The 26,701-nt window shown below is 40.9% G+C and overlaps 1 protein-coding gene across 2 annotated transcripts in view; it reads right to left on the bottom strand.

Annotated features, from left to right (window-relative positions):
- tmem131l (transmembrane 131 like) overlaps positions 1 to 26,701 on the bottom strand; it is a 158,504-nt gene that overhangs the window by 44,340 nt on the left and 87,463 nt on the right. For both annotated transcript variants that reach the window (XM_059645409.1, XM_059645410.1), the window contains exons 13-17: positions 23,690 to 23,831; positions 21,591 to 21,761; positions 17,175 to 17,235; positions 16,048 to 16,165; positions 9,224 to 9,356 (exon numbers count right to left, since the gene is read on the bottom strand). In XM_059645409.1, the coding sequence (XP_059501392.1) occupies positions 9,224 to 9,356; positions 16,048 to 16,165; positions 17,175 to 17,235; positions 21,591 to 21,761; positions 23,690 to 23,831 (625 nt within the window). The remainder of the gene's footprint in view (positions 1 to 9,223; positions 9,357 to 16,047; positions 16,166 to 17,174; positions 17,236 to 21,590; positions 21,762 to 23,689; positions 23,832 to 26,701) is intronic.

Here is a 26,701-nt window from a genome sequence, read left to right as displayed (position 1 = left end):
GGAGCTCATACCTTCTTGCCCTGAAAAGGGCTTGTGTGGTGAAGATAACTGATGCAGCAGTGCTAGAAAGCCAATTGAAGCACGCAAAATAGATGAGCAGCAAATATCCTGGCATATAACTTAGCAGTGTAAGATGAGCCCCACGCTGTCAGAACCTCAGTTCCTCAGGAGGTCACAGTGGGAGGTTTGTGCACCTTGATGATGGAACACGATTGTTTAATGACAATTCCTGAGGGTATCTGTGGGCAGAGGTCTGCCATTGCAAAGGTAATTCCAGCACAAGGCATAAATAACTTAGACAGGAAGGAACTTTTCCCCTTGGTGGAAGGATCCATGACCAGAGGGCATAAATTTAAGGAAAGGGGCAAGAGGTTTAGAGAGGATGACAGGAAAAGTTTTTTCACCCAGAGCGGGGTGGGAATTTGGAGCTTACTATGAGGTGGTAGAAGCAGAAACCTTTAGACGGGACTTGTGATGCCACGGCAAAAAAGGCTCTCGGCCAGGTACTAAACAAAAGGGAACAGAATAGTTTAGTTCCTCTGGGCTGTTTTCTGTACTGTAGATCTCGTGAAACTCTGATAACAACAGCTCAAATGGGCCAGCTGGGTTTATATGACCATCAATGATAGTTGGGTGTTATGTTTGCTGAGAACAGCTTTCAGTTCAAGGTTTTCCATTGCTGAACAAATGCATTAATTGAGTTTAAATTCTGCCAGCATTGGTTAGGGCTTCAGGATTATGACAGTAATGTTATGTCACCACTTCCCCTTTCCTTTCTTTAGAGTAATGTTTGGGATGGAGAAGTAAAATGTCCGCAAGATTGAGGGAACTAGCAGTCATCTCTGCACTCTCATACCATCAAGTTAAACATGAGCAAGGAATATTTCCACTGATTCATAAACTACTGGAAGCAGTTGGTGGTAATCAGCAGGTCTTCACATTAAACACTACTTAAAAGGAACATTGAGGGAGCTAAGGCCAAAGAATGTACCGTGGGAGTTAAGACTGAATCTACAGTAGATATTGAAGAAATCAAGAGGGAAAAACCTATAAAGATCTAATCCTCACCAGTCTAGCTTTCGCAGATATATTATGACAGTAGAGGTGGAAGTGATCACCTCATAGCCTTGGACAGACAACATCCCATCTTTACACTAAGAATACCCTCCACTGTGGGATGTGGCAGCGGTAAATGAGACACGCAGAACAGATCTAGCAACTCAAAACTGGGAATTCACAAAGCATTTTGCATGATTATCAGAACTGCTTTCAGTCATAATCTATAACCTCATGGGCAGCATAGCCAGGGTAAACCACCCCGGTTCAATGGAGAGTATAGACGATCATGACAGGAACAGCACCAGGCAAAGCTAAAATGAGGCATCAGACTGAAGCTACAATATGGAACAATTTGCACAACAGATTGCAGAAGCATCCTGCAATAAACAAAGCTAAACCCACAACAAATGGATCTGATCCTAGAATCCAGTCACATCCAGTCATGAATTGCATGACGATTAAACATGAAGAGCAGGTTTCACAAATCCTCAGGAACTAGCAGTCATGCACATCAATACAAAAGAGAGGGTGAACCACACGCAACGATTGTCAGCCAGAACCACTGAGCACATGATCCATTTTGAGCTTTTCTTGAAGTCTCCCAGGATCACAGATACCAATCTCCAGCTGATTTGATTCATTTCGTGTGACATTTTTCTTATTTATTCAAGGGATGTGGAAATAGTTGGCTAGATCAGCGTTTTTTGCTGACCCGCTACAGCCTAGAGGGTAGTTATGAATCAACCACATTGCTGTGCATTTAGACTCTCATATTGGCCAAATTAGGGAAGGAAATCTGCCATCTACCTGAAGGAAAATATTGACTATTAGATGAGTGTTTACAACAATTGACAATGGTTTCATGGTGGTCATTCGACCAGCTCTCTATCCCAGATTTTAATGAATGGAAATTTCAACATCTAACACAGTGGGATCTGAACCCAAGTCCCCAGGGCATTGGCTTAGGTTCTGGTCTACAGAAACAGGCACAGGAATTCCTAGAAGCCTGGTACTCCGTGAAGAAAGCCATCAATAAACAAACACATAGAACTTGACCCCACATATACTCCACTACGAAGGAAAGCCGGAAGTGAGGCAATCCAGCTCAACGGACTCCAGAGTTTTAAGAACCAGGCAGGAAAACACACTGGGACTTCACTGGAGACTGCACTGACGATGTTATCCAGCAGGGTAATAAAATGTCTGCAGAACAACAAGCCAGCTTGGCGAGCCAACCAACCTCAACTCCCACAACACAAGCTAAAAATCTACTCCAAAGCCTTAGAGTTCTGGGCTATAATCTAGTGACATCATCACTACAACACACCTCATTAAGAAACAGTTGAAGACATGAGATGTTGCAATAGATTATGGTCCTCATGAATATCTTAGCAATGGAATTGAAGACCCAAACTTCAGAAATAGCCACAATACTAGCCAAGCCAATCCAGTATGGCAACAAAATGACTCCTACCCAGCAATGTGGATAACTGCCCAAGTATCTTTGGCCACAGAAATCAGCACAAATTCAATCTGACCAATTACCACCTCTTCACAATCATCAAAATGTGACAGAATTAGCGATCAATGTTATCAAGTGACAATTACAAAGCAAAAAATAATGCTCAGCTTGGACACACAAGGGCCATTTGGTTTTCAATCTCATAACTATGTTGATCCAATACAAACAAAAGGAAACAAACTCATGCTGGGAGGTTACAGTGGCTGGCCTTGACATCAAGGCCTTTGACAGAGTGTGGTATGAAAAAATTCTGGAAAAGCTAGGGTCCCATGGGAGCGACGGTGAAACCCATCTACTGGTTGGAGTCACACAGAGCACAAAACTCAACTGAATTACTCCTCAGTATTCCTTGCAATTTGGAAGTCTATCTGGATTGTGTAATTTCTTAGTTGAAAATCAGTCATACCTAAAGTTAGAAGTTACATCTAGGAATCAAACATTCAGAATATAAATTGTATCCTTTTAAAAGGGAATCTGAAAATTATGAAACAAACAAAGAAACCTACAGCACAGGAACAGGCACTTCAGCCCTCCAAGCCTGCACCGATCACAATCCCCTGTCTAACCTGTCATCTAATTGCTAATGGTCTGAGTCCATTTGCTCCCTGCCCATCCATGTACCTGTCCAAATAAAGCTTAAAAGACACTAACGTGTCTGCATCTACCACCTCCGCTGGCAATGCGTTCCAGGCGCCCACCACCCTCTGTGTAAAGAACTTTCCACTTATATCTCCCTTAAACTTTCCTCCTCTCACTCTGAACTCATGACCCCTAGTAATTGAGTCCCCCACTCTGGGGGGGGAAAAAGCTTTTTGCTATCCACCCTGTCTATACCCCTCATGATTTTGTAGACCTCAGTCAGGTCCCCCCGCAATCTCTGTCTTTCTAATGAAAATAATCCTAATCTATTCAACCTCTCTTCATAGCTAACACCCTCCATACCAGGCAACATCCTGGTGAACCTCCTCTGCACCTCTCCAAAGCATCCACATCCTTTTGGTAATGTGGCAACCAGAACTGTACACAGTACTCCAAATGTGGCCGAACCAAAGTCCTATACAACTGCAACATGACCTGCCAACTCTTGTACTCAATACCCTGCCCAATGAAGGAAAGCATGCCATATGCCGCCTTGACCACCCTATTGACCTGCGTTGTCACCTTCAGGGATCAATGGACCTGAATACCCAGAGCTCTCTGTTCATCAATTTTCCCTGGGACTTTTCCATCTACTGTATAGTTCGCCCTTGAATTTGATCTTCCAAAATGCATCACCTCGCATTTGCCTGAATTAAACTCCATCTGCCATTTATCTGCCCAACTCTCCAGTCTATCTATATTCTGCTCTAATTTCTGACAGTCCACTTCACTATCAACTACTCCACCAAATCTTAGTGTCATCAGCAAACTTGCTGATCAGACCACCTACACCTTCCTCCAGGTCATTTACATATATCACAAACAACAGTGGTCCCACCACAGATCCATGTGGAACACCACTGGTCACAGGTCTCCAATTTGAGAAACTCCCTTCTACTACTACCCTCTGTCTCCTGTTGCCCAGCCAGTTTTTTATCCATCTAGCTAGCACACCCTGGACCCCATGTGACTTCAGTTTCTCCATCAGCCTGCCATGGGGAACCTTATCAAACGCCTTACTGAAGTCCATGTATATGACATCTACAGCCTTTCCCTCATCAATCAACTTTGTCACGTCCTCAAAGAATTCTATTAAGTTGGTAAGACATGACCTTCCCTGTACAAAACCATATTGCCTATCACTGATAAGCCCATTTTCTTCCAAGTGGGAATTGATCCCTATCCCTCAGTATCTTCTCCAGTAGCTTCCCTACCACTGACATCAGGCTCACCAGCCAATAATTACCTGGATTATCCCTGCTGCCCTTTTAAACAAGGGGACAACATTAGCAAGTCTCCAGTCCTCTGGGACCTCACCCATGTCTAAGGACACTGCAAAGATATCTGTTAGGGCCCCGGCTATTTCCTCTCTCGCTTCCCTCAGTAATCTGGGATAGATCCCATCCGGACCGGGAGACTTGTCCACCTTAATGTCTTTTAGGATACTTAACACTTCCTCCTTCCTTATGTCAACTTGATCTAGACTAAGCAAACATCTATCCCTAATCTCAACATCTGTCATGTCCCTCTCCTTGGTGAATACCGATGCAAAGTACTCGTTAAGAATGTCACCCATTTTCTCTGACTCAGCATATAAAACTTTCCTTCTTTGTCCTTAAGTGGGCCAATCCTTTCTCTAGTTACCCTCTTGCCCTTTATATAGGAATAAAAGGCTTTGGGATTTTCTTTAACCAAGTTTGCCAGTAATATCTCATGCCCTCTCTTAGCCCTCTTCATCCCTTTCGGATTCGCTCTACATTCCCGATATTCTTACACAGCTTCATCTGTCTTCAGTCGCCTAGACCTCATGTATGCTTCCTTTTTTCTCTTGGCTAGTCTCACAATTTCACCTGTCATCCATGGTTCCCTAATCTTGCCTTTTCTATTCCTCATTTTCATAGGAACATGTCTCTCCTGCACGCTAATCAACCTCTCCTTAAAAGCCTCCCACATATCAAATGTGGATTTACCTTCAAACAGTTTCTCCCAATCTACATTCCTCAGATCCTGCCGAATCTTGGTATAGTCAGCCTTTCCCCAGTTTAGTGCTCTTCCTTTCGGGCCACTCCTATCCTTGTCCAAGAGTATTGTAAAACTTACGGAATTGTGGTCACTATTTCCAAATGAGTCCCCTACTGTAATATCAATCACCTGGCCGGGTTCATTCCCCAGCACTAGGTCCAGTATGGCCCTTTCCCGAGTTAGACTACATACATACTGCTCTAGAAAACCCTCCTGGACACACCTTACAAATTCTGCTCCGTCCTGACCCCTAACACAGTGAATCCCAGTCAATGTTGGGAAAATTAAAATCTCCCATCACCACCACCCTGCTTCTCCTACACCTTTCCATTATCTGTTTACATATTTGTACCTCTATCTCACGCTCGCTGTTGGGAGGCCTATAGTACAGCCCCAGCATTGTTACTGCATCCTTCCTATTTCTGAGTTCTACCCATATTGCCTCACTGCTTGAGTCCTCCATGGGGCCCTCCTTCAGTGCAGCTGTGATATCGTCTTTGACCATTACTGCAACCTCCCTCTCTATCCCGCCTGAAGCATCGATATCCTGGGACAACTACTTGCCAGTCATGCCCTTCCCTCAACCAAGTCTCAGTAATAGCAATAACATCATACCTCCAGGTACCGATCCAAGCCCTAAGCTCATCTGCCTTGTCTACTACACTTCTTGCATTAAAACAAATGCACCTCAGACCACCTGTCCCTTTGTGTTCATCATCTGCTCCCCGACTATTGTTCCCTTTAGTCACACTGACTGTTATCTAGTTCCCTACAGGCTTTCGTTTCTACCTCTTTTCTGTCCAATATTTGGTTCCCATCCCCCTGCCACATTAGTTTAAATCCTCCCCCACAGCATTAGCAAAAGCACCCCCAAAGACATTGGTTCCAGTCCGGTTCAGGTGTAGACCATCCAATTTGTAATAGTCCCACCTTCCCCAGAACCGGTTCCAATGTCCCAAAAACCTGAAGCCGTCCCTCCTACACCATCTCTCAAGCCACGCATGCATCCCAGCTATTCTTTCATTTCTGGTCTGACTAGCACATGGTACCGGTAGCAATCCTGACATTACTACCTTTGAGGCCCTACTTTTTAACTTGGCTCCTAACTCCCTAAATTCTGCTTGTAGGACCTCATCCCGTTTTCTGCCTATATCGTTGGTGCCTATATGCACCACGACAACTGGCTGTTCACCCTCCCCCTTCAGAATGTTCTGCAGCCGATCGGAGACATCCCTGACCTGTGCACCTGGGAGGCAACATACCATTCGGGATTCCCATTTTCGACCGCAGAACCACCTGTCTACTCCCCTTACAATTGAATCCCCAATGACTATTGCCCTTCCACTCTTTTTCCCGCCCTTCTGTACAGCAGAGCCAGCTATGGTGCCGTGAACCTGGCTACTGCTGCCTTCCTCTGGTGAGCCATCTCCCCCAACAGTATTCGAAACGGAATACCTGTTTTGGAGGGAGATGACCGCAGGGGACTCCTGCACTGCCTTCCTGCTCTTCCTCTGCCTTTTGGTCACCCATTCGCTATCTCCCTCAGCAATCCTAATCTTCGGTGTGACTAAATTGTTAAACGTGCTATCCACGACCCCCTCAGCATCGCATGTGCTCCAAAGTGAGTCCATCTGCAGCTCCAGAGCCGTCATGCGGTCTAACAAGAGCTGCAGCTGGACACACTTCCTGCACATGAAGGAGGCCTGTCCCTGAGCTCCCACATTGAGCAAGAGGAGCACAACACAGGTGTGAGATCTCCTGACATTATTAAACTTAACTTAGATAAATGAAAAAGAACCATAAGGTAAGCTTTTTAAAAGTGGTAAAAAAAGTTACCTTCCTGGCAGCCTCCTGGTGCTCTCTCTGTCTGGCTCTCTCACTCTCCTCGTGAAAATCTAATATATATTTTGCAATGTCTGCACTTAAATTCAATGAGGGCCATGCTTTATTGTACAGCACGAGACATTAGGACAAGGAATGTGTTTGACAGAGCTGTGGTCATGTAGTCAGGGGTACTGACAATTCAATGGGAGAAACAGAGAAAGGTTCTGCATTGGCGATGTTGAGCTTTTCTCAGCATCACGTGGTCTGACTGGAGACGCACATGAGCTTGTGATGGGTGGATCAAAAGTTGGTCAACATATGTCCAGAAAAACACTTCATCATGGAATCACAGAAGCCCTACAGAATGGAAGCAGTCCAACAGCACATGGAGTCCCCAATGACACTCCAAAGAGCATCCCACCCAGACCCACCTCCCTACCATATCCCTGCATTTCCTATGGCTAATCCACCCAGCCTTGACACAATACACAATTTAGCATGGTCAATCCACCTAATCTGTACATTTTTGGACTGTGGGAGAAAACTCACGCAGACATAGGGAGAATGTGTAAAAGCCACAAAGGCACATGTTACTTACATTGTTTTCAAAAAAAAACAAGAAAGTCCTGAAACACTATTACAGAAATTTGAAAACTGAACAGCAGCTGAAGGGTGACCAAGTTTGGTCAACAGGTCAAGTAAGATGCATGTTAAAGAAGGATGAGGTTTAAAAACAGGGCACAAGGGGTTTGGATTTGCAGTGGTAAAATTAAGTACAAACAGGAGAGGAACAAGTTTATGAAGGGACCTAAATGTGAGGATGGGAATTTTAATCTGAAAGCAGGCATCCACAAATGAACATTCTAAAAATTATCAACAAATCTAGGCCTGGCTGAGTCTAGGGAGCAGATGCTCACTGATACAATTACAAATTTATCAAAGGTGAGAGGAAAGTTGTCAGCTGGGCCTCATTTGAATGTGTCCTAAAGGCATCTTTTTCTCCACCTCCAATAAAAGACATTGGAAGAAAATTCATAAATCAATCTTTCCAGCAGAGCCTGATTAGCTACAGCCCAGAATACTTAAGGATCTGGCCCTAAACAAAGCAGATGCATTGGTGGTCATCTTCCAAGATTCTTCAGACTCTGGAACAGTTCCAAAAGGAAGGGTGGCTAATGTTTGATTAACTATTTAGAAAAGGGTGGTAAAGAATAAGCAGGGAATTACAGACCACTGATTTGACATCAGTAGTGGGGAAGATGCTGGAGATCATTATCATGCATTTTGTAGTAAAGCACTTAGAAAACAGTGGAAAAAATCAGATGCAGTCAACATGGATTTACAAAGGTAAATCATTCTTGACAAATCTGCTGGAATTCTTTGAGGGTGCAACTAGTAGAGTTGATCTGGGAGGGAAGTGGATGTGGGTTATTTAGGCTTTCAGAAGTCCTTTTTGACAAGGTCCAGTGCAAGAGATTAATGTGTAAAATTAAAGTGCATGGGATTGGTGGGGGGTGGGGCTGAGGTAGTGTATTGAGATGGGTAGAAAATTGGTGATCAGGCAGGAGAACAAATTAGGAATAATTTGTTTCTGAATGGCTGCAGTGACCAGCATGGTACCGCAAGGATATCACTTTGGTAACCATAACAGGAAGGCAGATTTTATTTTTATTGTTGTAAATTCAGAGGGGATTACATTCAAGAAAACTTGGGTGCCCTTGTACACTAGTCATTGAAACTAAACATGTAGGAGCAGCAGCCAATAAAGGTGGTAAACTGTATGCTGGCCTTTCATAGCAATGGGATGAGTACAGGAAACAACTGTCTTGCTGAAATTACAACAGCCACACCTGGATTTATTGCGCACATTTTTGATTTCCTTATTTATGGACCGATATTGTTGCGAGGGAGGGAGTACAGTGAAAGTTTACCAAATTGATTTGTGGGATGACAGAACTGACAATATGAGGAGTGATTAAGTTGGTTAGGATTGTAATTATATAATACAAATAGATAACTGTAACTACATGCATCCGTCTGGCTAAATTTTAAATCAAGTTCAGAAATATACAGAAGACCTACCTAATCCAATCTAACAATGAATATGATCAGTTTTTGTCTTCAAAACCATGTTTAAAGGTGTTGTTCATGACTTACCGTTGTATTGTGTGAAGCAGTAACACTGAAGCTTATTAGAAAGTCTCGAGTTAAACGGGGCCAAATAAAGTCAGTTGAAAATGATTGCTGGATTTTCTGCTGCGTCAGATGATCTTCATCTAACAATATTTTCCTATTACAAGGGAAAATAAACAATCTAAAAGTTAGAATCATCAGAAGGTGCAGCATATACAACTCTCATGGCTCTTTGTGAAAGATTTTCAAATAATCCTTTTCCATTGCTCTGTCCCCAGTATCCGAGAACTTTTAATGCTTTCTCTTCAATTATTTATCCAGTTCCCTTTTGAAAGCTACCTTCTTCTTACTGAAGGATGAGGGGAAGATTGGAGGCAGACTGCCTGCAATAACAAAACATACATACAACAGTACAGGCCCTTCAGTCCATGATGTTGCGGCGAACAATTTTCCTACTCTAATATCAAACAACCCTGCATACCCTACATTTTACTATCATCCATGTGCCTATCCAAGAGTCACTTAAACGTCCCTAATGTATCTGACTCCACTACCACTGCCAACAGTGGCAATTCACGCACCCACCACTCGGTGTAAAGAACCTACCTCTGACATCTCCCCTATACTTGCCTCCAATCACCGTAAAATTACACCCCTTCATAATATTCATTTCCGCCCTGGGAAAAAAGTCTCTGGCTATCCATTCTATCTGTGCCTCTCATCAATCTTGAACACCTCTATCAAGCCACCTCTCATCCTTCTTTGCCCCAATGAGAAAAGCCCTAGCTCCCTCAACGTTTCCTCATAAGACCTGCCCTCCAGCCCAGGTGGCATCCTGGTAAATCTCGTCTACACCCTCTCTAAAGCTTCTGCATCCTTCCTATAATAAGGTAACTAGAACTGAACACAATATTCCAAGTTTTGTCTAACCAGGGCTTTAGCTTTATGGAGCTGCGGCATAACTTCATGGCTCTTAAACTCAATCCCCCTGACAATGAAAGCCAATGCACTATATACCTTCTTTACAATCCTACCAACTTGGGCAGCAACTTTGCAGGATCTATGGGCGTGGACTCCAAGATCCCGCTGTTCCTTCATACTGCCAAGAATCCTGCCATTAACCCTGAATTTTGCACTCAAATACGACTTTCCAAAACAAATCACTTCACACTTTTCCAGGTTGAATTCCATCTGCCATTTCTTTGCTCACCTCTGCATCCTGTCAATGTCCTACTGCAACATTCAACAGCCTTCCACACTATCCACGACTCCACCAACCTTCGTGTCATCGGCAAACTTATTAACCTACCCTTCCACTTCCTCTTGTAGTTAATCATCCAACTTTAACTTTATATGAGAAAAGCTCCTCTTTAAAAGATTTCCAGTGATTTTTACCGATTTATCTAGCAAGCAGCAACTAATCCAGTGGGGCCAGATCACTTCCTAACTCATTGAAATTAGCTCTCTTCATGTTAATTATTTTCACACTTACTTGGTCCAAATATTTGTGATTATTTTCAACTTTTATTTGATTACAGTTCCCCAAATGCTCTCTAACTCAACACTGATGCACTTCATTCTCCTGATTAAAGGAAACATTACTCAAAAAATTCTCTCGTTTCTTTACAGGAATTCCTCCTCTTTGCCTTTTACATTGCTAATATCCCTGACAAATTAACTTAAACACTCCATCACAACACTAGTCAACCTACCTGCAAGGACTTTGCGTCGAGGTGCAGTTCTTGCCCCAGGACTAGTCCAACTTCCCTGGGAATCTGAAGCCTTCTCTCTGCACCACATCTCCAACGATGTAAACCTGACTGATCTTACTATTTCTAAATTCTACCATTCAGCTTTGGGAGCATTCCAACGGTTTATAATCTCTAGTGTGGAATTTGAAGTTGTATTGCTTCCCTTATTTGATCTGGAATCTCTGCACAAACTTATCTAAATATGGATATACCAAAGTTTCTGTCGGTTAGCTTTGTTTCCCCATAACTGTGCGCTCTTGGAAGTCCTCTCAAATAGTAATCAAAAATAAACCACTGAACTGATGAGAACATGCCTCTTTACAGAACTAGTTTCTCTCTAATAACATGAATAATTTGCACCCTGTTAAGTGAGGTGTACTGGGTTCTTAAGAGTACTAAAATCTTAATTATTGCTGACCTTGGACAACAAATTTTATATTTGTCAAATTTCTCCACTGCAACAAGTCTCATTTTTTACAAAAAATATAAAATTTCAGTTTCTATATTGATCTCATGTAAATGCCCCGATCGTTTTGCTAGCTTCTTGAAAACGTTTTTCTGTACAAGTGAAAAACTGTTGGGGAAATTTTACTTCCAGATTTGCCGTCTGCAATAATACTGCTGAGAGGCTGGTAGCATCCCCCGCTGAATGATATTCCTGTTGCTAGATGACCAGGTGTTTCCCTTACCTTGGTGACAGATTCAAAAACTTTCATGTAGTGGTGTTCCCATGTGTCTGCTGTGCATTTGTAATTGTCTAATTTAAAAAGGTGCTATCAAAGGAGACTCGGTAGGTTCTGCAGTGTGTCTTGTAGATGATACACACTAACACCCACTATGCATCAGTTGTGGAGGGAGCGAACACTATCAAATGCCAAACTGGTTATTTTGCCTTAGGTGGCTTTAAGTTTCTGAAGCTTCACAGGCACTGCATTAATTCATGAAGTGGCGAATATCCAAAACTACTCCTTTCAACTTGTGCCTTATAAACCATAAACCATGGAAGCTTTAGGAAGTCAGGAGCCAAGAAAATCACTGCAGCATTCAGAGCCCTTGACCTGCTCTTGAAGACACAGTATTCATATGGCTAGTCCAGTTCAGTTTCTGGTCAATGGTAACCCCTAGGATGTTGACAGCAAACAACTCAGCAATTTGAATACCTTACGCATTTAGGTTCTGTACTACCAAGCAACATGGCTACTTTTGAATCCGAAAAGTGATCGGTTACAGCTGCACAAGCCAGGGAGCAGGAGTGATGGAGAGATTGAAGCATTTGCAGATAAATAGGCAATGCAGGTCAGCGAGCCTAGAAGTGGTGAGTAAACAGGAATAGGTTTACTGGGAGTTAAGATATGGACAGCAGAGCTTTGGATGAGCTCAAGTCTATGGAAGATGCAAGGTAAACGCTGACATTTTCCAAATTACAGTGTGGCCAGAATACGCCTTGACTACTGACAAAAATCTGCCTTCTAAACTACTTTATACCCAAATATGGTTAATGTTGTAACTTATATACTGTGGAAACTACCAAAAATAACAGGGTATATTTTACAGCACTGAAATGAATGACAAACATATATTGTTTGGAATACCACTACAGAGGCATGTCTCAGAACATGCCTTAAAATTGATTTAGAGTCAGAGATCTACAGCACATAAAAAAGCCCTTCAGGCCATCGCATCTGGTCAAAAACAACCACCCTATTATTTTAATGCTTAACTATTCCTAAACTTGGTTTCAGGAGTCCAGTACTTATTTCAGTTGATCAGTTCATAACTGGCAAAGTCAACAAGCCATCAACCAAGATTCAAAAACCCAAGTTACCAGCTGATTCTTTCAATGGTCTCTCAGGCATGAGAATCTGAGTTACAATACATAAGCAATTCAATAAAGTTGTTCTGTAAAAGCTAGAGATCCATGCAAAGCTCAGGTTTTAGTTATAAGTGCTCAATATTCTAGCTGTTATGTAGAAGAATTATGCAGTGTAATAATAAACAAATGTGCCAACTTTACATGCAGAAATTTCTTCAACACAACATATCTCACCTGTTTGCTCCCATATTCTTGATTAGTACTTCTCTTTTGTGAAAAAACAATTCTCAACTGGAAGAATTCGCAAACAAGTCTAAAAACACATGCAAAGCAAACTGCAACAGCTAACTGCTCCCTCCTATCCCTCATTGCGAAGAAGTGTTATTTTGCCACCTTCTTGTATCATGTTTTCACTTGCTGTTGGTGACATGGTAAAATACACCCGACTATAAATGGTGCATTTTCTATCCTGAAGACGCCACATAAAATTGATCAATGATTAAAATTCTTGCATTTAGTGTACACCTGTAGGTTAACAAATACCTAAAGCTACCTTTGTACTCCAAACCATTACTGCCCAAAGATTTCTATAATACAATGCAAAACTGCATCAATTGAATCTCATTACAGCCTTGTTCCAAGCATGGGCAACAGAACTGATCCCAGAGACGAGGCAAGAGCAAGTGCCCTTGACATAAAGGCAGTGTTTTGCTGAGTGTAGCATCAAGGAGCCCTAGCAAATTAAAGCTGATAGAAAAAGTAAACACTCTGCTGCGTAAAATCATACACAAACACAAAAAAAAGGTTGTAATTGTTGGAGATCAAGCATGTCAGCCCTAAGGCAACACTGCAGGAGTTCCTCAGGGTTGAGTCCCAGGCCTAACCCTTTGGCTGCTTCAACGATCTTCCCTCCAACATGAGGCCAAATGGGGAGATGTGCACTGACAAATGCTCACTGATGATTAGGGCCATTTTCAACTCCTCAGATATTGAAGCAGTGTGTGCTCCCTTGCAACTCCCAAGTCATTTAAAATATCTGCATGTGAAGTACTGTAACCTACAAAGGAGATTATGGGCAGCTAGGTGACTCAGTCAGTACAGTCACAATGCCTTCAATGGCATTGTTCTGCGCTATATCTTTTCTGTGACTGTTTGCATAAAATCTGGTTAACATTCAGGTTTAAATGCCAGGCAATGACTATTTTAAACAAAGAAAATCCAACCATCTCCTTGTAATACACAATAGCTTTCTATCACTGAAGCATCCATAAAGCAACATTCAGGGGCTACCATTGTCCAAAAAGTTGAACTGGACCAACCATATATATACACACACTATAGCTATACGAGCCAGTCAGAGGCACCAATTCTACATTGGCTCAACTCACTCAATTCATGACTTCCCAAAGCCTGACCACCACCTACAAAGCACAAGTCATCACTTTACTGGATCTGTGCAGCTCCAATAAAACTCAAGATGACTGACACCATCCCAGACAAGACAGCCTACTTGATTGGCACCACATTCATCACTTTCAATATATACTGCTACTGCCACTAATGCACAATGCCAGCACTGTACACCATCTACGTGATTTTCTGCAGTATCTCACCAGGGATCCTTCAACACAGCCTCCAAATCTCTACGTCCTAGAAGAGCAAAGACAATAGACCCATGAGAAGACCATCTGCAAGTTCCCTCCAAAATCTCAAACCCTTCTGACTTGGAAGCATATCATTAATTCTTCAATGTTATTCAGTCAAAAAGTTTAGGTACTCTTCCGAGGAGTACTGTGGATGCACTAACACTACATGCACCCAGCTATTGAGGAAAACAGTTCATTATGACCTTCTCATTGACAAAAGAGAGTCTGGCCTGCTAGCGATGCTCATAAAATATGATTAATGATAGGTCTTGCATTCGATGCCTGTAGCATTGCCAAATAGCAAAATATGTCATCATTACACAGAGTCAGATAGTGTCAGGGTTGGGTTTAATAAACTCAAATGTACTATGAACAAAAGAAAAATCAAATTCATGGCAATGAGTTTTGGGCACTAGCCCCAATTTCCAAGAAGTTAATACCTAATCAAAACAGAGATGGCAAGACCATATCTGAGCAAGTGTAATTGGTCACATTACATGATCATATTGACTGCACTTTAGCCTTCATGGAAAAATGTACAGATTCCCAACAAACAAAATTAATGAAGGTCAAATAGAGGGCGAGGCATTTTTGCAGTTCCACAACTCAGCCAAAAGGTGGTGACATAATCCATCCACTAATACTGAAAATCATATTATGATTGAAGTCACTGATCTTTCAACTAAACTTTTGTAATTACTTTCTATGATAAACAGAAATAAATGTTACATTTTATAATAGTATCAGAAGCTCTGAAATAAATTCAGAAGTGGCATTTCAATCTTCTGATTGGAATTATGGCCATAAATTACAGGAGAAAATTACATCCAAACATTCAAATCCAGTAACTGAATTATTGTACTATAAATCATTCCTAGGTATACATTATTCTTCACCTCAGATTTAGTTGTGAACAGGTAAGTGATGGTGCTTGTTGCTGACCTCAAAGAAAGCGGATCTGGCAATGAGTTTTCCTGATATCAATTTGATCTGATGCCAAATCAATGGAATCACCAGGCATACAGAAACAATGCTGCCATTAAATATGGAATGCAGCCAATCAAATCTTGTATTTTCATAGACAACAAATGACTTCACAAAATGGACTGATGTTTTTCACTTCTGGTCACATTTTACAAATATCTAAATTACGGATTAAGATAAAAGTTGCAATTCAAATTTTGTTCCCAAATATTAATTACGTGAATTTTCCTGGAGTTTGTTTTAAATTGTTCATGGGATTCCTAGTTGCCCTCAAGGTAGTTAATGAATTTACAACTGGTTCTTCCCTAGTATGTTAAGCTTGTTAACAATAATTATTATTAGTATTCACTATAACTGTAGTTACACCTCATGTGAAAAAGGTGCAACATTTTCTAATCATTTTTAGAGTATGACCAATAGCACAAATAAGAACTTGTTCATCATTTCAGTGAGTTTTAATCAACTGAATCTCTAGTACACCACAATTTGCGGAAAAGGAGAAACTTCTGAAGTTCCCAACTTAACTGCCTATGTCCAGAAATTGCTGTTAATTTCAAAGTCAGTGATCATGAGCACTGACATTTTTACAATCATGAGTACTGCAAAATTCAGGCCTTCAAATTTTTAAGTAATGCATTCATCTGTTAGTTTTACCTCTTTGCTTTTTTCTCTGTCATTTGTTGCCACTTGTGTCGTAAATCCAAACCCAGCTCAGAATCCACTTTCCAGGAAGAGGATTCCTGAGAAAGACTGTTATGCCAGTGCACAGCAGCTGAAAGACAGATGATGTCAAGAGGCACATGGCTGAAAATACCAGCTATAAACTCTAATGTTATTCTATTAGCACAATTTTGGGACATTCACTATTATCACTAAAATCTTCTGGAAATGTCTATTATCTGGATATTGAATCATTATGTTCTAAACCAGAAGACAAAAATAAATTTAGTAGGTGACAGGAAGACAGCCTAAAGTCTACTGTCAACATGCAGTGCTACTTTAAACTTTACTTAAGTTGATTATGCATCACCTAATCAGAGCAAAAAAAAATAAAAAAAAGAGTAAAAGGTGTTGCCTGAACTTGTGCAAAGTACATTCTAGTTGACCCTCCTTAGCTGTAGCTTAGGCATAGTTCCTGAGCAAGTTTTACTAGATTAATTTCACGCACAAATGCTTTATAAAAATCAAAATCCAACTTCAGATATAAGCACAGAAACATCTATTGTTGCTCTCAAATATCCATACGAGAGTTGATTTTCTAATGACTAGGTAATGCTCAATAGACAAAATCACAATTGTCAAAGCCATGATAATTAAATAAAATCATTAAATAAAGTACTTTCTTGCATCAAGTAAAACAAGCTTTAGACAGGAGTGTCTGGATCTCCCCAAATTTTCCAGATTCCTCAACTGCATTTCAGGCAACTACAGTCTACTTCCTCTTTTTATTCCACTGCAATTTGCAGTGCACGGTAACCAGTTAGTTGAACATCACAATTGACTGAAGGGGTGAAATTAAACTGTAGTAGTAAATCACCCCTGCCGCAGTATGGAGGATCAGCTACTGGAAGACACTGCCTGCTTGACGATCCAGACGAAAATGCAGGCAAGTCTGGCCTGATCTACCCACAACTGTGCTAATTTGATCAGGAGAGAAAATGAAGTAACATTGAACAGGGGAACAGGTCAACAAAACAGAATTTTGTCAGTGACCTGACTACTGATTTAAACAAATAACTCCCCTAAAATCAACAGAAGTGTGCACATCATTCTGTTCTTACCTTCTGCCCCTAGATAGCAATATACACCACACTGCAGAATTGAATCAGAATACATATTTCCCTGTTCAGAAAAAGGAAAGCTACTTTAGTAGATTGTAGTCCCAGTGAAAATAAAAATAGTTAAAGAATGCATTTTATCTAAGTGGTGTTTCATGATTTCATTCCTGATGTCCCTTCAGCAGCATTAGAGAATGCAGAAATGGTGGTTAAGACTCACTTATTAATGCATATATATGATCTCATGACATAATACTTAAATAAGAATAATGCACATTAGAAAAAAGGCAACAAAGTGAGATTTCAAAATCATTAGCAGCACTTCAAACACAGAACCATGGTGCATGCACTGATACTCTTTAGGGCCAAAGTGGCACAGCTGAAACAAAAAACTGGAGGAAGAGTAGGCCATTTTCCATTCAATATGAGCATAGCTGTTCATTTAACTCAATACTGAGTTGCCACTTTCACTGCTGTTAGTAGCATTACCACTCAAGTCACAAGATTGAGATTCAAGCTCTAATCCAGCATTTGAGCTCAAAATTCTAGATTGGTACTCCAGGGCAGTACCGACGAAGGGTTGCATTTGAGTTGTTGGATGATACATTAAGCCAAGGTCCCCATCTCCTTTCAAGTCAGCATAAACACCCTATTACACTATTTAGACAAACAGCAAGCAAATTATCCCTGGTGTCTTGAACAATGTGCATCGCTCAATTAACATTAGGACAGATAATTTGTTATAATCATAGGGCTAATGTTGTAACTTTGTTTAAGAAGGGTTGTAAGGAGAAACTGGACAACTGTAAGACCTGTGAGGCTGACTTCGGTTGTGGGTCAATTGCTGGAGATGATTTTAAAAGATACGATTTATGGACATTGATTAGGAATAGTCAACATGGTTTTGTGCAAGTAAGATTGTGTCCCACAAACCTGATTTGGATTTTTGGGAAAATTACCTAAAAGATTGATGAAGTCAGAGCAGTAGATGTTTCTTACTTGGAATTTAATAAAGCAATCAATCAACTAGGTTCTGCATGGTAGACTAACTAGTACAATTAGCATGGGATTCGGGGGAGCTTGCCAATTGGACACATAATTGGCTTAACAGCAGGAGACAGAGTGGTAGTGGAGGATTGTTTCTCAGACCAGAGGACTGTCACCTGCAGCGTTCCACAGGGAACGTTCCTGGGTCCCCTTTTGTTTGTCGTCCACATAAGTGATTTTGATGCAAATATAGAAGGCATGATTACAACATTTGCAAACAACACCAAAATTGAAAAATTGTAAACAATGAAGAAGGTTTTCTAAAATTACAAAGGGATCTTGATCAAATGGGTCAACAGCTGAAAAAATGGCAGACTGAGTTCAATATGGATAAATTCCAGGTATTACATTTTGGTACAACAAACAAGGGTAGGGCTGATACAGTTAATGATAGAGCCTTTGGTGGTGTTGAACAGAGGATCTGAAGGGTTCAGGTACATAATTCTTTGAAGTTTATGTCACACATTGTCAGGGCGGTTAAAAAGACATTTAGCATGCTTGCTTTCATTGCTCAGACCTTTTGAGTATAGGAGATGGGAAGTTATGTTGCGGTTGTGGAGGACATTGGTGAGACATCTTTCGGAGGACTGTGTCCCGTTCTGATCACCTAGTGACAGTAAGCATATTATTAAGCTGATGAGAGTTCAGAAGAAATTTACCAGGTTGTTATCAGGTAGAAATGGTTTGAGTTATAAAGAAAGGCTGGGGCTTTTTTCCACTGGAGTGTAGGAGGTTGAGAGGAGACCTTAAAAGAGGTTTATTAAAAGATGAGGGGTTTAGATAAGATTAATGGTTAATGTCTTTTCCCTAGAATCAGGGGATTTCAAGATCCAGGGTCAAATTTTTATGGTGAAAGAAGAGAGATTTAAATAAGGCATGAGGGACAAATTTTAAAAAAAGAGATAGTTTGCATTTGGAATGAACTTCCTGAGGAAGTGGTGGATATGGGCACAATTACAACATTTGAAAAAACATTTGGATAAGTATATGAATGGGAAAGGTTGGGAGGGATATGGGCCTGGAGCAGGCAGGTGGGATTAGCTTTGTTTGGCATGGACTGGTTGAGCCAAAGGTTTTGCTTCCGTGCTGTATGACTAAGACTGTTAATAAGAACTTGCAGTGCTCAAATTACTGGCCAGCTTCCTAAAGTATAACAGCAAATACACAGGTTTAAAAATATCTTTAATATCCGGCAATTGGGAAAGGCACCATGTAAATGCAAACCTTTCTTCTTTCTTACACACATCAGAACTGTGGATTTAAATGCACTTTTCAACTTTGATACAGGCTTAAAACTTGAGCATAGCACTGAAGAAAAACACTGCACTAGGATACCTGATTTTGGCAAAGGTGTTAAACCATGTTTTGTTTTCAGTTCCAGTGATTATAAGGGGATCCATGGCATTGTTGAGTAGGAAAGTTCAGTCTATGACATGCCTAGTTCTTAGTTGCTACCTATACCAGCTGGACTATCAATTAGATCATTACTGCTTGTAGGACTTTGCTGTGTGGAACATAATTGTATTTGTCAAATAACAGGGAGCACACTTCAGAAAGGAATTCATTGGCTGTGAAGTGCCGAGATATCGGAGAATGAAATAAGGCCAAATGCTAGTTCCTTCTGCACAAGCAGTCAGAAAATATGAAATGCATTAACCAATGATGTCCAAATGATATATATCAGCAGTAAACTTAAAACAACAGTTGTAAAAAAAGTGATGCAGGCCATGTAACACAAAATGGGAGACCAATTGATGATGTGTTAAAGACAGTTAACGGGCAAGGGGAGTGGCAGTAATTGCAACACAAACTGTTACAATATATTCAACCACTCCATTATAGTGAATCGTGCAGTGTTCAGTTGATTCAAGAGTTCTGGGACCATGGGATCATCGAATTTAAATTCATGTTTCCTGTTGTTTTTCTTCAATTAACTTTAAGGCAGCAGTTGTAATGCAATTCATTAATTTTCAAATGCTGAGCTTATCATTACTGTTGTCCAATGTTCTCACTTCTACAGCTTAAGCAATTAAAACTGAAATCAAGAAATGCAAAATCTAATGTTCTACTTGCTAAGAAACACATGATTTAGTATTTTCGTCCTGTAAAAATAATGAAGCAGCATTTATTTCAGTTATGCAAGTTCTGACAAGACACAAATATTCAAACAGGTGCTCACCATAGAAAGGTCCTTTTTAAAAAAAAATATCTTTTAGCAAGTTTTGCATATCTTTTTTACGACATATTTTATTCCCTCCACAAACATTATTTTCTAACATAAATGATGACTTTTCTTTTAGATAAGACATGTTGGTATGAGAACAGTGCACATTTTTCAACAAGGGGATTTAACAGAGACATGCAAGATGATCAGAGGATTAGATAGGGTGGGCAGTGAGAGTCTTTTTCCGAAGATGACGACTTCAGCTTGTCCAAGGGGGCATAGCTACAAATTGAGGGGTGATAGATTTAAGACAGATGTCAGAGGCAGGTTCTTTACTCAGGGTGGTAAGGGCGTGGAACACCCTGCCTGCCAATGTAGTGAAGTCGGCCACATTAGGCGCATTTAAACAGTCCTTGGATAAGCATATGGATGATGATGGGATAGTGTAGGGGGAGCGGCTTAGATTAGTTCACAGGTCGGCGCAACATCGAGGGCCGAAGGGCCTGTTCTGTGCTGTACTGTTCTGTTCTATAGACACTGAATGCTTATCTTCAGCTTCACTGGATAACTGAACACTTAACTGCAAAGTAGAGATCAGTATGCTCTCATATCTCTGTTAGTTCTAATCAGTGAAGAAAGCAACCACACTGCACATGACAATTTTTCATTTTCTAGAATCACCTAGTCTACGTAACCTGACAAAACACACTAATTTAGCAGAGATAGTAAGAACTGCCAATGCTGGTGTTAGCAATAGTACTGCGTGGAGTTGGAGGAATGCAGCATGCCAGGCTGCATAGGAGCAGGAAAGCTGATGTTGCGAGTCAGGACACTGAATGCTGCCTGGCCTGCTGTGTTCCTCCAGCTTCACACTAATTTAGCAGTTTTGTAGTACTAACTCATTCCCAAATGTTTTGTGTGCAGTTAGTTATTTATGCAGAAACATTGCAATATGGGATTAGTCTTATATCTAAGTATGCAACAGAAGTTAAAAAAAGTCTGTTCATTTGAATGAAGCGTTTTGAACAAAAATGTTAAATGCAAAAATAAAGTACTGCTGCAATTACATTTCAGGAAAATCTTCAAATTAAAAGCTTTGCCAATTTAGATTTAAAACATTGTTGTATGTGATAAAATCTGTAATGTAGCATGAGTCAAATATTGATTCTGATGATGTGATTATGGATGGTGAAACATTGCATATTTACCTGCATGCGAACTGAACAGAGGCGCAAAGGGAGCTTGAGCATTAACCCGGATCCAATTACAATGATCAGTTGAGTGTTTAGGGTTCTAGGCATTTTCCCAGCTTTAAACTGTAGTGACAAGATGTGCCAGCAACCTGGTAGGAGTGTCACTGGGCCAGTAAAATTAAGAACCTGAAAGAAATATGAAACAGTTGATGAGCTGACAGCAATTCATTCTTATTTCACACGATTAGCCTGACATTATGACCTTGAATATTATTTTGGTGATTTTATTTTCCAAAGAAGCAAATCCACCTATTCGCTTTCTTTTTAAAAGATTTATTTTTTAGATTTACTTACAATGCAATAACCTAGAAACTGTTGCAAGCAGTACTTGGACTACTAAATCACAACATGACATATAGGAAGCATGTGCACATTTTTGATCATATGTATATACCTGACATTACTGATCATGGGAAATAATTGTGTCTCTTTTATTCAATCCTACGCAATTATGCCCTTTCCCTATATATAAAACTGCAATAGTCATTTGAAGTTCTCCCAACTTCATTGTTTCGGGCAAACTGTATTTGCTACAGGGAAACTAGGCTTCAAAATCTCAATTAGCCCAACTCAGGAAGTTGAGTCGATTACATCATTAAAACAGCAGCTAGAATGAGTTCCTCTCACAATCAAGGGATAAAAGGGATCTTCCGTCTCATCAGCTTCCACGTATAAAAGGACCGTCTCTAGCGTGATGTTGTCACCAACACAGCAAACCCTCCTTTACCCTCCCCTATCAGCATTCCATAGAACAGTTCCATCCTGGACACCAGTTCACTTCTCAAGCAACCACAACTTCTCTCTATCTCATGGCACTTTTTCATGTAAAGAAAGGAGATACATCACCTATCCTTTTATCTCCAACTTTCTCATCATTCAGGCTCCTAAATAATCCTGCATGGAAGTGAAATATAGATTTACTTGTACCTGCTTCAATTTAAGTTAACATATATATTGCTCACCACAAACTCCTCTACAGTAGGGAGAGAAAGTGTCAATTACAGTAATTATTTAAAATAAGCACCTCTGTTCAGTCCACAAGTGTCACCTCCAAGCTTCTGGTCACGGTTCTAATTATCCAGCTTGGTCCTACATTGAGCTGGTTCACTAGTACTGTACAGTAACAGTAGGAAGAACAGTACCTCCTCTTTCAAGCAGATGCTTAAATAGAATTTGACAATTTCAGATCATAAATTCTGCCCTCATCTTGAACTTTGGTTGTATATTTCCTTGTTTTCCTTTAATTTTGGACAGCAGCTTTTGGTGATGATTCTATTCTTTAGGGTGCCAGGACACAAGATGAGTAGGGAGCCAGGTAAGTGATGGAGTGTTTAGTCAAAATGGATGGTGGGTCAAACCTGGTGCTTGGGAGCTGCAACTGTCAAGTGAAGAGATGGCAGTAGGTGCCAGGCCAGAAGGAATTGGTGGGTGTAAATTGGGGTGTTAGCTTAATAGTTAAGAGTTAGACTAGGATTCTAAGAATCTAACATTTCCTGAGTAACTAGTTAAGCAGCTGCAGAACCCTCAATTCTCCAACTTAAATACTTTCAGAGGGTTCCAGGTATAGAGCGATGGAATCAATTCTCTGAGCAATTCCTTCAGAGTTCACCGTTAGGTTTCCACAAGGTCCCATTGTGCAACCCCCTTCTACACTGCAAAAATGATTATGGCCATCAACTCTGCTTCATTCTCCATAGATGCTGCCAAATCTGTTCAGTACTTCTAACATTTCCGGTTTTACTACAGATTTCCAATATTTTGCTTTTTCAATAATGAGGGAGCCTTGAATCTCACCATCCAGGTGTAAGAAATGCACCCAAGTTAAAACCTGCATGCACTATTTTTGAATCCTTTCGCTTGAACTGTCTTGAATTCCAGCAACATTCTACAGACAGTAAATTGTAAATTCAATATACAATAGTTTAAACAGCACACCTGCTCAACATCACAGCTTAGGTGTTCTTAGTCTGAAGAACAATACAACTGTCTTCACATCAAATATATTCTGGTATCTAGTGTGTCATAAAGATATCCAAAAATTAAAACAACTTTACTGTTAACAGATGAGAGACTTCTTCAGGTATATAAACATCTCTTATCACGATTTTGAACTTGAAGTTATTTGTAAACCAGACTGTCCAGAATTCACGTCCTGCCTTGACTTGAAATAAGCTCGATGAGTCATGTTCCGTATTTCTGTAATAAAGAGAAAAAGACAGGAAATATCAGGACAGAACTTTACAGCACATTTAGACAGCTCTGATGTCTAAACTTTGAAATTTTCCAAATAATCTATTCATCAACTTTCAGAAGGTTAAGTGTGAATATTTTCTGCTTCTGCCACTTCCTGGCAGGACCCCCAATAACTTTTAAAGTCTTTTTGGGGAACCACATTCTTCATACATTTGGAGATTACATTTAATATATGTTGTTTAGTCACTGATTTATTAACTGGTACTTACAATTTTTTTTTCTAATTTTTACCTCAATACCTTCATGACATTCAATACGAAGGTCACAGTCAGAGTCATACAGCAACAAGTCCACGCCAACCACGTTTCTAAACTAAACTAGTCAAACCTGCCTGCGCTTGACGCATAGCCCTTGAAATCTTTTCTTTCCATGAACTTATCCAAATGGTTTTTAAACATTGTAACTGTACCTACACCCACCACTTGTTCTGGCAGTTCATTTCACACACTAAATATGCTGTGTAAAAAAAGTTACCCCTCATGTCCTTTTTAAACCTATCACCTTAAAAATACACACCCTAGTTTTGAACTCACCCACGCCAGGGAAAAACTTCTGTCATTCACCATATCTATGCCCCTTACGATTTTGTAAACCTTTATAAGGTGATCCCTCAACCTACTACACTCCAGTGAAGGAAGTTCCAGTCTATCCAGCCTGGCAACGCCCTAGTAAATATCTCTCCAGTTTAATAATATCCTTCCTATAACAGAGACCAGAACTGCACACAGTACTCCAGAAGAAGCCACAATGTCATGTACAATCTCAGCATGACATCCTAACTCCTATACTCAAATTACCTTGAATAAATTCAAGGTAGAGTTAGGTAGATTTTTGAAAGACAAGGGAGTCAAAGGCTAGAGATAATGGGAACTGCAGATGAAGGGTCTGGGCCCGAAACGTCAGCTTTTGTGCTCCTGAGATGCTGCTTGGCCTGCTGTGTTCGTCCAGCCTCACATTTTATTATCTTGGAGTCAAAGGCTATGAAGGATACAGAAAAGTTGGGTTGAAACCATAACCAGATTAAACATGATTACATGAAGTGGCAGAACAGGCTCAAAGAGCTGAATGGCCCAATCCAGTTCCAACCTCCCCATTCTTTTGTCAAAGTACGAAGGCAGGCATGGCAGGCGGCAACTAATGAAACAAGGTAACACACTTGATCTCAGGCCATTCAGTTCAATAAGAGGTGCCAAATGAATGTGGATGAATGAACATGTCTTTATACAGACATCGAGTCACAAGAAGCTGATCAATTGGAAGACGGTAACGTCTGGCTCCTTGGCAGGGATAGGGTTATTATCGAGGTCTTCCACTCTGGGGATTCAACAGTGAAAAGGCAAGTGACTTCTTATCTGTATACTGCAGAGTGGGGTGTATGAGAGAGGGGTTTTCAAGTCAAGAGTAGAAGGGTGGGCCTCCTTAACCACGATCCATGCCTCCAACTGGCAGTCCGTCATGACCTAGCAAGCTGTCACCGAGGATTCCCTGTAAAGAAATTGACTAATGTACTTAATTGCCAAGAAGGCAATTAATCAGGAAGGTGGGGAATTGAGGCCCTGCAAATGGTCAGTTCAGAAAGTCCCCAACTGACCTTCTGATCTAGAAGGTAACTGAAGCGGCAAGAATTTGGACAACACCACCAATTATCTGGGCGGTACAGTGACACCGTGGTTAGCACTGCAGCTTCACAGCGCCAGGGACCCAGATTTGATTCCAGCCTCTGGTGACTGTCTGTGAGCAGTTTCCACATTCTCCCTGTGTCTGCGTGGGTTTCCTCGATGCTCCAGTTTCTTCCCACAGTCCAAAGATGTGCAGGTTAAGTGGATTGGCCATGCTAAATTGCCCGTAGTGTTCAGGGTGGTATTGATTAGGTGGGTTATTGGGGCAGGGCGGGTTGGGGAAGGGAATGGGCCTGGGTGGGATGCTCTGAAGTTTGGTGTGGACTTATTGGGCCAAAAAGGGCCTATTTCCACACTGTAGTGATTCTATGATTCTATGATCCATCTCCCGTTCTCCCCACCTTCAGTGGAGAACATTTCATCCTGTAGCCCTATTAGAAGGGCTACACAAATACAAGTAGCTTTTATTGTTGTTGTTAGTCCCTGCTTATGTGCAGGCAAGGCTGCAGAGGACATTGGGCTACTGCCAAGGAAATTAGGATTTCCAAACCTGCACAGCGCTGAGAAAAACAAAATGCACAGTAAAGAAATTACTGAATTAATCAATACATAAACATGTGTGTTCTTCTCAAAGTACAGCAAGTGTAAATCAACTCTGACTAATTATTTCATACTTTAAAAAATGATAAGGATCTCTACAAAGATACCCAAAATCTCCTTTGCTCAGTGAGCTTGAGGGGAACGCAGTGTGACAACTCATCCTGCTCCTCAGGCACACAGGGTTAATAACATCTTACATGCTAAGGAATCATTCAGAAACCAACGCCGTGAACCCAAAATAAACATCACTTTGCAAACAAAGATAGTAAGAACTGCGGATGCTGGAGTCAAAGATAACATGATGTGGAGCTGGAGGAACACAGCAGGCCAGGCCGCATCAAAGGAGCAGGAAAGTTGATATTTTGGGTTGGGACCCTTCTTCAGAAATTCACAAGTGTTATATATTTTACACAATGAAATAAACAACCAAACTACAGTGCCACAATGATGCCACCCAAAGGTTGCAGGAACAGCAACTCATATTCCGCCTGGGAACCCTGCAGCCTAATGGTATCAATGTGGACTTCACCAGTTTCAAAATCTCCCCTTCCCCCACCGCATCCCTAAACCAGCCCAGTTCGTCCCCTCCCCCAC

Source organism: Stegostoma tigrinum, chromosome 1 (genome assembly GCF_030684315.1).
Source record: "Stegostoma tigrinum isolate sSteTig4 chromosome 1, sSteTig4.hap1, whole genome shotgun sequence".
NCBI classification, from domain to species: domain Eukaryota; kingdom Metazoa; phylum Chordata; class Chondrichthyes; order Orectolobiformes; family Stegostomatidae; genus Stegostoma; species Stegostoma tigrinum.
The sequence above is the reverse complement of the archived record's forward strand: the minus strand, read 5'-3'. Positions and strand labels throughout refer to the sequence as shown.